Raw genomic sequence first — 14412 nt, forward strand, 5'->3', positions numbered from 1 at the left:
AAGGGAGGGAGGGAGGGAGGGAGGGAGGGAGAGAGAGAGAGAGAGAGAGAGAGAGAGAGAGAGAGAGAGATCCCACATCCTATAAGACAAGTGTGGCCTCTCAAGGGAGAGCGCCTTTGTAGTGTGGCTGCATGTCTAAAGGTTGATGAGAAGCCCCTGTCCCTTTAAAACTACCCAGAGTATAATTTGTTAAGAGGTTAAAGTAGCACAGCCTAATTGCTGTAGTGGAGCATCCTTGACTGAAGCATCTCTGGGAACAGCGCGTCATCTGGCCCTGCACGAGCACAGTTCAAGGTCGTTTGGGAACACACATTGCCTCTTTTGACCATTAGATCCTCATCAGTAAAGTCTTAAGTCTCCTGCCTTTCTCAGCAGTAAAAGTAGGTCAGTCTGGAGAAGGTCCTTCTCTCTCTCACCCCCTTCTTTCCATTTCAACATCACTCCTTATCTTTCTATCCTGCCTCAATTCCCCTACTTAATTCCTTATCTTAAGAAAATTAATTTTTATTTATATGAGTATTTTGCCTGCATTTATGTCTGTGCAATATGCATGTACAGTGCCTACACAGGCTACAGGAGAATGTCAGATCCCCTGGAACTGGAGTTACAGATGGTCGTAGCCTGCACGTAGCTGCTAAGAACTGAATGCAGGTCTTCCAAAGCCACAAGTTCTCTTAATGCTGAACCATCTCTCCAGGACCCAGGACCTTAATTTTAAGGGCTGCAGAAGACTGAATATCCATCTTTTATAACTAATTTATAGGAGAATAAAGATGAAGGCCCTGCCTATCCAGTGATCAAAAGTCTCAATTTGTCTGGGCTTAGGACACATTGAAAGATTTTTGGAGCTGGGGGTTTAGAGGGTCATCATTCAGGGGGATTCATGGGGTATCATTAATTGGTACATCAGACCACATAGACAATACATCATGCAACATATTATTACACCCAATCCTAAAATTGGTGCTCAAAACAACAGGGCCTTCTTCCACAAAGGTACCTGAGAACTGTGATGTTAGCAAGTCATTAAAACCTAAAGCAAAATCTCACATCTCATTGACTATAGAAATCTTGGAGAAATGAACACACTTGGAGAAATGTCCAGGCATAAATACACATCATTTTACTTTATTAATGTGGCACAGTTCTCCCTGTGTCATCAGTATACAAAGACAGTCTGGCTTGTGTCACTCCCCATGAGCTGTAGTAAGGACACACTGGTGACATGCTGATGCTCTGGCAAAACAACAGAGAACAATTTAGAGAAAAAATCCAATGATGGAATAAATTAAAAGGAAAATGTATGAAGCTATAATCAATAACGTATATCATTTCAACAATGTCTAAAAGACAAACAAGGGAGCAAGCCGAAATATAAGGTAAGGTTACAACAGAGTCTTACATTCTTTCCTGAGTTAGTTAGGAAATTTGTTAATAAACTGTGCTTATACTCGAGTTTAGAATATTGGTATTCCAACTATTCATAGTGTCAAAGCCTTAGAATGAGCTGTGCGGTGCTTTGAATAAGAATGGCTCCCATAGGCTCGTATATTTGAATGCTTGGTCATCAGAGAGTGGCGATATGTCAGAAGGATTAGGAGGTGTTAGAGTACTTGTGGCCTTTTTGGAGGAAGTATGTCCCTGGGAGTGGGCTTTGAGGGTTCAAAAGCCCATGCAAGGGGGCTGGAGAGATGGCTCAGAGGTTAAGAGCACTGACTACTCTACCAGAGGTTCTGAGTTCAATTCCCAGCAACCACATGGTGACTCACAACCATCTGTAATGGGATCTGATGCCCTCTCTGGTGTGTCTGAAGAGAGCGACAATGTACTCACATACATAAAATAAATACATCTTTAAAAAAAAAAAAAGCCCATGGGAAGCCCAGTCTTTCTCTGCTGGGATGGATTATGTTATAGTTCTCAGTTACTTGCCCAGCGTTTGCCCACATGCCACCATTCTCTTGCCATAGTGAGAAAGGACCACAGCTCTGAAATTATAAGCAGCCCCCCCCCCCCCCGTTTATGCTTTTCTGGTAAGAGTTTTCATTGGCTATAGTGTCTCTTCATAGCAATAGTACAACTAAGACAAATTGTTAATATTAAGTGTCTTACTTAACTTAGTTACACAGTAAGAGTTAGCCCAGGTGTGTGGATACTTATCTGAAATGGTTCAAGTGATGCTTTTATCTGGGAATCTAAGAGAGCATCTTCAGGTCAGCCATCACTTGAGCTAAAGGCCCAGTCTCTCTCTAGGGGGTGGGACACCATCCCTTACTAGTAGTTTATCCCTTAATAGTAGAGGAAGAGGTTCTGAGAGCCCTGCTTCTTAGAACACCGTTGTTTTAGCCATTGTTCTATTGCTGTGAAGAGACACCATGACCAAGGTGACTTTTAAAAGAAGACTTATTTATGTCTATGAGTGCTTTATCTGCATATATATCTGCGTGTCCAGAAGACGGCATCAGATACCTTTACAGATGGCTGTGAGCCACCATGTGGTTGATGGGGATTGAATTCAGGACTTCTAGAAAAGCAGCCAGTGCTCTTAACCACTGAGCCATCTCTCCAGTCCCAAAATTTGATGATTGCTTCCCCCAGCCCCCAGACAGAGTTTCTTTGTCTAGCCCTGGCTGTCCTGGAACTTACTTTGTAGTCCAGGCTGGCCTTGAACTCAGAGGTCCACCTGTTTCTGCCTTCCAAGTGCTGGAATTAAACTATCACCTGGCTAAAGGCAACTCATAAAAGAAAGCAATTTTTTAAGATTGTTTGCTTGCAGTTTCAGAGGATTAGTCTATGATCATCATGGCAGAAAGCAGGCGGGCATGGTGCTTGAACAGTAGCTGAGAGTTTTACATCTTGATCAGTGGCAGCAGGCAAAGAGAGAAAAACTGGGCCTGGCTTAGGTTTGTAAAACCACAAAATTCACCCCCAGTGACACGCCTATTCCAAGGTTGCACCTACTCCAACAAGGTCACACCTCCCAATCTTTCTCAAACAGTTTCACTAACTGTGGACTAAGCATTCAAGCATATGAGCCTATGGGCGCCATTGCCATTTACACCAGCATACCCAGTGAGAGCAGTTCTCTTTTAGTCCCTGGGTTTTAAAACAGGTTCTTTAAAGGGAAGATTCAAGGAGGCTGGAAAGGTGGTACAGCTGTTAAGAGCACTTGCTGTAGAGGACCTGAGTTTGGTTTCCAGCACCCACATGGTAGCTCACAACAGTCTGTAACTCTAGTTCCAGAGGACTCAATGCCTTCTTTTGTCCTCCATGGGCACTGAATGCATCTACATATATGCCGGGAAATACCTACACACATAAAATTAATGTAAATACATTTCTTAAGAAAGTAAAAGAGCTGAAGCACCAGGAAGGAGTGGATAGCCTGTGAATCAAGAGTTACATGCAAAACATATCAGTTTTGTCCCATGTATAAACAAAGGTAGTTGCTATCTAATAGCTATCTTCTTTTAATATTTATTTATTTGTTATGTAGTGTTCTGCCGGCATATATGCCTGCAGGCCAGAAGAGGGTGCCAGATCTCATTACAGATGGTTGTGAGCCGCCATGTGTTTGCTGGGAACTGAACTCAGGACCCCTGTAAGACCAGTCAGTGCTCTAAACCTCTGAGCCATCTCTCCAGCCCTTATAGCTATTTTCTAATAAAATCAGCAAGAAGATTGAATTCTGATAGTCTAAAACAACAACCACATATAGTAACTGAAAAGAAGTTGAAAAAACCTAGAACAGAACATTTAAAATTATGTTTTTGAAGTTACATGATGACAAGTACATTTTGATTACATACTATCTATTGAAGACAAGCAATACAAAAGAATAAGAAATAATTGTCAAGAGGTGAGGGCAAAGAAATAGAGAGAAAGAGAAGAAAGAAAGAAAAGAAAACATGAGGAGAAAAATGAATAGAGTGGAGATGTTAAGTAATAAATCATAGCTGTAACTTACAGCTTTCTGTTACCAAGGCTCTGTCTCCAGAGATGTTGTCATCTTCCTCTACAGCAGGACCAACAAGATAAGGAGCTGAGAGATGGAGAAAACAGGAATACAGTGGCTAGAGCGTTCAGGCCTCCATCACCTGTGATTCTCTCTCGCATGTGTGTGAATCTCTGCCTGTCTTTTCTCACAATTGTAGTTTAATGATGAGAAGAAATTAATGAACTTTCATCAGAATCTTCAGGATGTCAAAGAAGACCAGCTTAGTTTGGCCTCAATTCACTACATGCGATCTCATTATCAAGAAGCTATTGATATATACAAGCGGATACTGCTGGATAACAGGTCTGTGTTCTTTCCTGACCACTTCAAATCTGTGCCTGTTTATTAGTTTTCTTTGTTCCCAGTTTGTCTTAGAACCTAGTACCACCATGTATTCAAATCTATTTCATTGATAATCCGATGAGGTTAAGAACGCTTTGTATATTGTTCACATAAGACTTTCTCTACCCTTTTTCTCTTGTTGTTTTGCTTTTAGTTTTATTGCTTTATGTGTATAGGTGTTCTGCCTGTATGTGTGTGCACCAAATGTGTGCCTGGTATCTGTGGAGGCCTAAAGAAGGTACTGCCTTCCCTAGAACTGGAGCTACATATGGTTGTGAGCTGCCATGTGGGTATTAAGACTCAAACCTAGGTCATCTGGAAGAGGAGTCATTGCTTTTAATCACTGAGCCACTTCTCCAGTCCCTTTGGTTTTTGAGACAGGTTCTTACTATGATTCTGTCCTGGACCTCTTATGTAGATCAGGTCAACCTTGAACTTACAGATCTCCTCCTGCTTCTGCCTCCAGAGTACTGAGATTAAAGGAGTGCCATCCTCCTTGGCCTCTACCTTTTTCAGTAGCATCTCTCCTTTCTAAGGAGCCATTTAAATGCCTCCCAATTTCCCATAAAATGTATATATTGACATGTTTACTGACCACTATAAAATATATATAATATTTTTATTTAAATTTTTGAAAATGTATGACCTTGGAGGAGGGGAAAAACTGGTTAGAATGAAATGTAATGATTCATATGTATGTGAACGCCATAATAAAACCTGTTACTTTGTATGCTATCTTTAAAAATTAATAATAATTTATAAAATATCAACAAAAAAATGCATTATTTAAATCTGGCCAAGGCAGCATGCTACTGTAATCTCACTACTTTGGAGACAGAAGATGCCCTTTACGGCCTCCATGGCACTAGGCACACACGTGGTATGCAGACATATATGTTAATAAATGAAAATCTCAGTTTCTTTTTTTTAAATTATGACACGTATTTATATTAAAAAATAATATTTACATGCCTGTTTTCCAAATTCCCTTCAGAGTGGCTCCTTGAGTTCTGTTTATAGTATTTTAGGTCTTTTCTTGTCTCAAGTTCCAAATATTTCCACATTCTTCACCTAAGCCAGTTTCTTTTTTTTTTTTTATGGATATTATATTTACATTTCAAATGTAATTCCCTTTCCCCATTTTCCCCCAACCCAGGAACCCCCTATCCTATCCCCCCTCCTCCTGCTTCTATGAGGATGTGCCCCACCCACCCACCTCCCCACCCATAATTTCCTCCACACTGGGGCATCCAGCCTTCACTGGACCAAGGACTTTCTCACCCACCTATGCCTGACACTGTCATCCTCCCCTACATATACAGCTTGAGCCATGGGTCCCTCCCTATGTGCTCCTAGGCTGGTGGTTTAGACCCTGGGAGCTCTGGTTGGTTGGTATTGTTGCTCTCCCCATGGGACCACAAACCCTTTCAGCTCCTTCAGTCTTCTCTCTAACTCCTCCATTGGGAACCCCTTGATCAGTTCAATGGTTAGCTGTGAGCATTCACCTCTGAGTATGTCAGACTCTGGCAGACCTCTAAGGAGATAGCTATATCAGGCTCCTGTCAGCATGCACTTCCTGAGATCCACATCAGCGTCTACCTTTGGTGACTGCACATGGGATGGATACCCAGGTAGAATGGTCTCCAGACGGCCCCTCCTTCAGTTTCTGTCCCACACTTTGTCTCCATATTTGCTCCCATGAGTATTTTGTTACTCCTTCTAAGAAGGTCCGAAGCACCCTCACTTGGTCTTCCTTGTTCATGAGCTTCATGTGGCCTGTGAGTTGTATCTTGGATATTGTGAGCTTCTGAGCTAATATCCAATTATCAATGAGTGAAAACCATGTGTGTTCTTTTGTGATTGGGTTACCTCACTCAGGATGATATTTTCTAGTTCCATCCATTTCCCTAAGAATTTCTCGAATTCATTGTTTTTAATAGCTGAGTAATACTCCATTGTGTAAATATACCACATTTTTTGTATCCATTCCTCAGTTGAATGACATCTGGGTTCTTTCCAGCTTCTGGCTATCATAAATAAGGCTGCTATGAACATAGTGCAGCATGTGTCCTTGTTATATGTTAGAGCATCTTCTGGGTATATGCCCAGGAGTGGTATAGCTAGGTCCTCAGGTACTGCTATGTCCAATTTTCTGAGGAACTGCCAGACTGATTTCCAGAGTGGTTGCACCATCTTGCAATTCCACCAACAATGGAGGAGTGTTCCTCTTTCTCCACATCCTCGCCAGCATCTACTATCACCTGAGTTTTTGATCTTAGCCATTCTGACTGGTGTGAGATGGAATCTCAGAGTTCTTTTGATTTGTATTTCCCTGATGACTAAGGATGTTGAACATTTCTTTAGATGTTTCTCTGCCATTCGAGTTTCCTCAGTTGAGAATTCTTTGTTTATCTCTGTACCCCATTTTTAATAGGGTTATTTGGTTGTCTGGAGTCTAATTTCTTGAGTTCTTTGTATATATTGGATATTAGCCCTCTATCGGATGTGGGATTGTTAAAGCTCTTTTCCCAATCTGTTGGTTGCCTTTTTGTCCTATTGACAGTGTCCTTTGCCTTACAAAAGCTTTGCAATTTTATGAGGTCCCATTTGTCAATTCTTGACCTTAGAGCATAAGCCATTGGTGTTCTATTCAGGAACTTTTCCCCTGTGCCCAAGTATTCAAGGTTCTCCCCCACCTTCTCTTGTACTAGTTTCAGTGTATCTGGTTTTATGTGAAGGTCCTTTATCCACTTGGACTTGAGCTTTGTACAAGGAGATAAGAATGGATCGATTTGCATTCTTCTACATGCTGACTTCCAGTTGAACCAGCACCATTTGTTGAAAATGCTGTCCTTTTTCTACTGGATGGTTTTAGCTCCTTTGTCAAAGATCAAGTGACCATAGGTGTGTGGGTTCATTTCTGGGTCTTCAATTCTATTCCATTGATCTTCCTGACTGTCTTTGTACCAATACCATGCAGTTTTTATCACTATTGCTATGTCAAAGAAAGTGCAAAATGCAAAAAGCTCCTAATCCAAAACATCCAGGAAATCCAGGACACAATGAGAAGACCAAACCTAAGGATAATAGGTATAGATGAGAGTGAAGATTCCCAACTTAAAGGGCCAGTAAACATCTTCAACAAAATTATAGAGGAAAACTTCCCTAACCTAAAGAAAGAGACGTCCATGAACATACAAGAAGCCTACAGAACTCCAAGTAGACTAGACCAGAAAAGAAATTCCTCCCGTCACATAGTAATCAAGACATCAAATGCATAAAACAAAGAAAAAATACTAAAAGCAGTAAGGGAAAAAGATAAAGTAACATATAAAGGCAGACCTATAAGAATTACACCAGACTTCTCACCAGAGACTATAAAAGCCAGAAGAGCCTGGACTGACATCATACAGACCCTAAGAGAACACAAATGCCAGCCCAGACTACTATACCCAGCAAAACTCTCAATCACTATAGATGGAGAAACCAAGATATTCCATGACAAAACCAAATTTACACAATATCTTCCCACAAATCCAGCATTTCAAAGGATAATTGATGGAAAACTCTAACACAGGGAGGAAAACTACAACCTAGAAAAAGCAAGAAAATAATCTTCAAACAACCCCAAAAGAAAATAGCTACACAAACATAATTCCACCTCTAATAACAAAAATAACAGGAAGCAGCAATTATTTTTCCTTAATATCTCTTAACACCAATAGACTCAATTCCCCAATAAAAAGACGGAGACTATCAGACTGGATACATAAACAGGACACAGAATTGTGCTGCATACAGGAAATGCACCTCAGTGACAAAGACAGACACTACCTCAGAGTAAAAGGATGGAAAATAATTTTCCAAGCAAATGGTCCCAAGAAACAATCTGGAGTAGCCATTCTAATATCAAATAAAATCAACTTTCAACCAAAAGTAATCAAAAAAGATAAGGAAGGACACTTCCTACTTATCAAAGGAAAAAAATCTACCAAGATGAAAATCCCAGTTTCAAATGTGGGCTATATCCCTGTGAATTGTAGGAAGGCCCTAAAGGCCCCTAAACAATACAGGCTGTTGCCATTGCTTTTGGTTACCTACTAGAACTAGATGTCCAATATTGAAGAGTCCACGTATTTTGTTGCAAGATAGATACACTGAAATCTAGCTGGAACTGAGCTAGAAGCTTCCTCTCCAGATGTCTTAGTTACTTGCTGTGAAGAGACACCATGATCAAGGCAACTTATTAAAGCATTTAATTTTAGGGTTAATTACAGTTTCAGAGAATGATTCCATGACCACTGCACTAGGGAGCATGGTGGCAGGCAGGCATGGTGCTGGGACATAGCTGAGAACTTACATTTTATGACAACAACCATGAGGCAGAGAGAGAAAGAGGGAGAGGGAGTGGGAATGGAAGAGTGTAATGGCTTGTTCTCCTGCTCTGGTCTGTGGGTCAGGGCCTAGCAAGAGAGAGAGTGGGGACAGAGACACAAAGAATGGAGACAAGACAGGGAGTCTGATCTGGAGACGAAGTCTGCTGAGTCTGCTTTGGAGATGGAGTCTGCCTCTGTTCTCTCCTCAAGTCTTTCCTTTTATATCTCTCCTCAAGTCTCGCCTTGAGTCTCGCCTTTAATCTTTCCTTGAGTCTTGCCTTGAGTCTCGCCTTGAGTCTCTCAAGTGCTGGGATTAAAGGCGTGTGCTACCACTGCCTGGCCTTGATTGAAAGGATCAAGATAATTATCAGTGTGCTCAGCTGTTGTAGGCTGTTGAAAACAAGTCTCTTGTCAGGGTATATGGCTCAAGATGGCTGCAAAGATGATAGCCGCTTTCTGCTCAGAGTCGGCTCCCAACAGGAGAGGGAGAGAGAGACAGAGACAGAGAGACAGAGACAGAGAGACAGACAGAGACAGAGCTAACTGAGAATGAACATGGGCTTTTTGAAACCTCAAAGCCTTCTCCCAGTGACATGGCTCCTCTAACAAGACCATACCTCCTAATCCTTCCCAAACAGTTCCACCAAATGTGGGCCAAGAATTCAAATATATCTGAGCTTATGTGATCCATTCTCATTCAAACCAAGGCAGCTGACTAGCTTTCACAGTGCTGGAAGGTTCTATGCCAATTGCTGGAAGAAAGTTGTTGTCAGCATTCTTACTCAGCTGTGTATGCTGTGTGCTAAACTACCAACATGATAGGCAAGATTGCCCACAAGTACAATAGTGGTATAAATGTTATGGGGGCAACTGACTGCCTTCTGATTGGATCTGAGGACTTTTCCTCAGGGAGAATTCATTTCTGGTACTGTAAAACTGGTTAAAAGCCCATAACTGTATAAGTCATTTGCCCTTGTAGAGAAGCTATGCTCACAAAGCCCTGCCCTTCTCTGAGGATTTGTGGACAGTTGATGACTGCTGGGGAGGAGGGGCCCATGAGGCTTCACCTGCGGACATGGAAGCAGTCACTAGCTGCTGTAGGAAGAGAGGGGCATTTCTCTTAGTGGTTATCTATCCACTGGAAAGTTCCCCGTCTTCCTATAAATGACCCCTCATCCTTGCCTTTAGAAGTAACCCTGAATAAACTCACTGGCGCTCTCTCTCTCTCTCTCTCTCTCTCTCTCTCTCTCTCTCTCTCTCTCCCTCTCTCTCGCTCTCTCTCTCTCTCTCTCTCACACACACACACACACACACGAGAAGGAAGGAAGGCTAATGGAAAAGAGGAAGGGGATGCGTGGGAGTGGGAAGGGGACAAAGGGGACAAGAGAGAATAATGTAGGGTGAGTATAAAATGTATTACATGTGCATGTGAAAATGTCATAATGTAGAGTGAGTATAAAATACATTACATGTGTATGTGAAAATGCCATCAATGAACCAGTTATTGTGTATAACTAACATGTGCTAGTAGAAACTTTCATAAAAGAGAAATATATCAAGTCTGGTTTAAAGACATTCAAGTGTTGAACTCAAAAGGAGAAAGAAAATGTCCTGATTATATCTTGCTTTCTTCCTTCCACGGCAGATCCTTGGCCTCTCCTCTTAGCCTTACTGTTCATTTGAGCTTTACAGTTAGACATTTCTGTGAAATATACTTCAGCTTAGTCTTTGTGCTTACAGGGAATACCTGGCCCTCAATGTGTATGTGGCCCTCTGCTACTACAAGTTGGATTACTATGATGTGTCTCAAGAAGTCCTGGCTGTTTACCTTCAGCAAATTCCTGATAGTACCATCGCCCTCAACCTTAAGGCCTGCAATCACTTTCGCCTTTATAACGGCAAAGCAGCTGAGGTAGGCACACAGATGGGTTTCTAATGAGCTCAGTTGTAATAGGAGTTACTTCATACACTCTAGGACCTAGGCTCTGTATTAGTGCTCCTTTTTATTGCCAGTGTGATTCTATAACCAAATAGGTGTATAAACATTTTTTCAGGTAGGGTCTCACTCTTGACTCTGGCTGTCCTCCAACTCCCTATGTAGACTATGCTGACCCTGACCTCACACAGATCTGCCTGCCTCTCCTTCTGAAGGGTTGGCATTAAAGGTGTGCCACAAAATGCCTTGCCCTATATGAACTAAGAAACAAAAACAAAAAAAAACAAAAAAAAAAAAACCAACTGATATCCTAAAAGGAATTTCATTTCTGAATGATATATGATATTTTTATCTAGTGTATTTTAGATAGTTTTACCTAGATGACATATGTTAATATAAATGTTTAAAACCAAATGCTTCAGCTCCTTTCTCTGAAGTCTGTCCGTAGCTCAGAACATTTCTCTCCCTCTCTCCTTCCCTTTGTCTCCCACTTTTCTCAGGGGCCATTGGATTTAGTGCTACTATGTGTTCACATCTGTTGAGTTGATAATCTGGTGAAGTTAAGAACTCCTCAGATGTTGTTTAGATCAGGCTTTATCTACACTTTTGCATTGTTGCCTTCTTACATACGTGTTCCTCCCATGTGTACTGTTTGGTGTTGGGGCCAGACCATCATTGGATCTTACTGTATAGCTCTGGCCAACCTGGAGCTCCAGAGCCTTCCGTCTCAGTCTCCTACGTGTGTCTTGTACAGGCAGGAGCCACCATGCCTGACTTAAACACTCTGATTTTACAAAACACATTGTGAATTTACAAAACACAGGTATGAAGTTCTCAAAGAGTAAATAATATGTATATTAAAACTCTTTTTTTAATTGGATATTCTTTATTTACATTTCAAATGGTATCCCCTTTCTTTGTCCCCCCAAAACCTCCTATCCCATTCCCCCTTCTTTTTTTTTTTTTGTTTGTTTGTTTTGTTTTGTTTTTTGAGACAGGGTTTCTCTGTATAGTCCTGGGTGTCCTGGAACTCACTCTGTAGACCAGGCTGGCCTTGAACTCAGAAATCCGCCTGCCTCTGCCTCCCAAGTGCTGGGATTAAAGGCGTGCGCCACCACCGCCCGGCTCCCATTCCCCCTTCTATGAGCGTGTTTCCCCCACCCACCTACCAACTCCTGCCTCCCCCTACACTGGGAATTCCTGGCATTCCCCTATACTGGGGCATGGAGCCTTCCCAGGACCAAGGGCCTCTCCTCCCATTGATGCTCAACTATGCCATCCTCTGCCACATATGTATCTGGAGCCATGGGTCCCTCCATGTGTACTCCTTAGTTGGTGGTTTAGTCCCTGAGAGCTCTGAGGGGTCTGGTTGGTTGATAGTGTTGTTCTTCCTATGGGGTTGTAAACCCCTTCAGCTCCTTCAGTCCTTTCTCTAACTCCTCCACTGGGGACCCCATGCTCAGTCCAGTGATTGACTTTGAGCATCCCCTCTGTATTTGTCAGGCTCTGGCAGAGCCTTTCAGGAGACAGCTATATCAGGCTCCTGTCAGCATGCACAGTAGTGTCTTGGTTTGGTGACTGTATATGGGATGAATCCCCAGGTGGGGCAGTCTCTGGATGGCCTTTCCTTCAGTGTACATTAAAATTCTATACAGCAGAGTACTGCCAGGTCTGGGTTCAGTCAGAAAAGATGCACCTAGCCTTCAAGAGACTGGAGGCCCCAGGGAGTTTAGAGGTCTGGTGGGGTGGGGGTTTGGGTGGGAACATCCTCGTGGAGACAGGGAGGCGGGGAGGAGGTATGGGAGGGTGGACTGGGAGGGGAATAAAATCTGGAGTGTAAAAAAAAAAAGAATAAATAAATAAATAAGCCCTACATGATACAGGAAGATTAAAAAAATATATCTGCTTCTATGAGACTCATAAAACCTCCAGTTCAAAAATGGCTTATATGACTTTTTCCCTGGATCTGTTTTCCCTTTCACTTTTGACACAACTCTACTTTCTTGCCATTTTTTTCAGTATGGTTTAAAATCATCTTGCTTTGGTTTGGGTTTTCTCTTTCTTTCTTTCTTTCTTTCTTTTTTTTTTTTTTTTTGGTTTTTTGAGACAGAGTTTCCGCTGGCCTTGGACTCAGAAATCCGCCTGCCTCTGCCTCCCAAGTGTTGGGATTAAAGGCGTGCGCCACCACTGCCCGGGTTTGGGTTTTCAAGAGAGGATTTTTCTGTGTAGCCCTGGCTGTCCTGGAACTCACTCTGTAGACCAGGCTGGCTTCAAACGCAAAGATTTACCTGCCTTTGCCTCTGCCTTCCAAGTGCTGGGATTAAAGGCATGTGCCACTACTGCCCCACTTGTTTAAAATGTTTTAATAATTCCTCTATTATGTTTGTAAGTTTTTTCAGTAAGATCATTAAACTGAATAATCTTCAATACTGTAAAGGTGTGCTCTGTGGTCTCTGGGTCCCTAAGCACTTTGCAGAGGCTAGGAGACAGGCCAAGGTTTGAGTGTGGCTGACAAGCTGCCTGGGCACAGTGTTGTCACTCTCACCACATGCACAGAGTGAATAGCCTCTTCTTAGATGCTGCCCCTAGGGACTCACTTGTCACCCTTTGTACTTCTGGCCCTGCCATGACAGGAGCCCTCTATTAAGCCAGGTATTATTAAGAGGGCTGGGAGGCAGTCACAGCATGAGAACCACAGAACTCACTTGCTGATGAGTGGTGCTGAGATTGCAGCCTCAAGACGTCTCAGAGCTTGCTAGCAAGCAAGACTAGCCAAACATCCTAAGAACAGGTGGAATTGGGTATAGATAATCCATATCATATTAGTGAACAAAGCTTGTGGAATGGAATCTCTTCTGAGAAGAAAAAGAATTTCCCTTGCATCAGGTCATAGACAGAACATCTTATGTATACTACAGATGTTTCGAAAACCATGTTTTTTATGGTTTCAAAATTATCATGAAAGAAGAAATAATCCCATGTCATTGTTGTGTATTGGTGACACACAGACTTTTTCAAGGCTGTATTTGAAGTAAACATGAAAGTGATGGTGGCAGTGGTATCGTTACTAACTTGTCCTCCAAAGCAGTAGGGACATTTTTTGATTATGCTTGTATTGGAAAACAAGAATAACAAATGGTAACATGGAGATGGCCTTCCAGTTGTCATCCTTTCTTCAGGTTCCCTTCCTGTCTGGAGCTCACAGTGACTTTTTAACAAAAATCACCAATTAGAGAAAGAGAGAAAAAAAAACTCAGAGAGAAACAGAAAGAGACAGAGAAGGGGAAAGAGAGAGACACAGAAAGGGGGGGACTTATGTGTGGAAAGTGTGAAACAGAGCCAATCCCTTTGTGTTGGGTAATATCGTTTTTGGTTTTTTGTTTTTTGGTTAGCTGATTGTTTTTTGTGGTTTCTCTGTGTAGCCTTGGCTATCTAGAACTCACTGTATAGACCAGGCTGGCCTCAGACTCACAGAGATCCACCTGCCTCTGTCTCCCAAGTGCTGGGATTAAAGGTGTGTGCAACCACTGGTCCACTTGGTAAATATAGTTTTTAAAATAATAATTTATATTAGCATATAATGAATTACTTACTTTTATTTACCAATTATTTAGTTTTCTGTTTTGTCTCATAAAACCCACAGAAACGAAAGTCTCAATTTTAAGTTTGATATCATTAATAATCTTTTAGAGATTTTACTTTATTAAATTTTTTTTTGTAACAGGGTCTCACAATGTAGCACTGGCTTTCCTGGAACTCAC

At 41.9% G+C, this 14412-nt stretch overlaps 1 protein-coding gene across 1 annotated transcript in view; it reads left to right on the top strand.

Moving 5' to 3' along the window:
• Ttc26 (tetratricopeptide repeat domain 26) overlaps positions 1-14412 on the top strand; it is a 50437-nt gene that overhangs the window by 11782 nt on the left and 24243 nt on the right. Inside the window, exons 6-7 of the mRNA XM_028768409.1 lie at positions 4155-4300; positions 10456-10627. Of these exons, the coding sequence (XP_028624242.1) occupies positions 4155-4300; positions 10456-10627 (318 nt within the window). The remainder of the gene's footprint in view (positions 1-4154; positions 4301-10455; positions 10628-14412) is intronic.

Source organism: Grammomys surdaster, unplaced genomic scaffold, assembly GCF_004785775.1.
Source record: "Grammomys surdaster isolate TR1022 unplaced genomic scaffold, NIH_TR_1.0 186, whole genome shotgun sequence".
Classification (NCBI taxonomy): Eukaryota; Metazoa; Chordata; class Mammalia; order Rodentia; family Muridae; genus Grammomys; species Grammomys surdaster.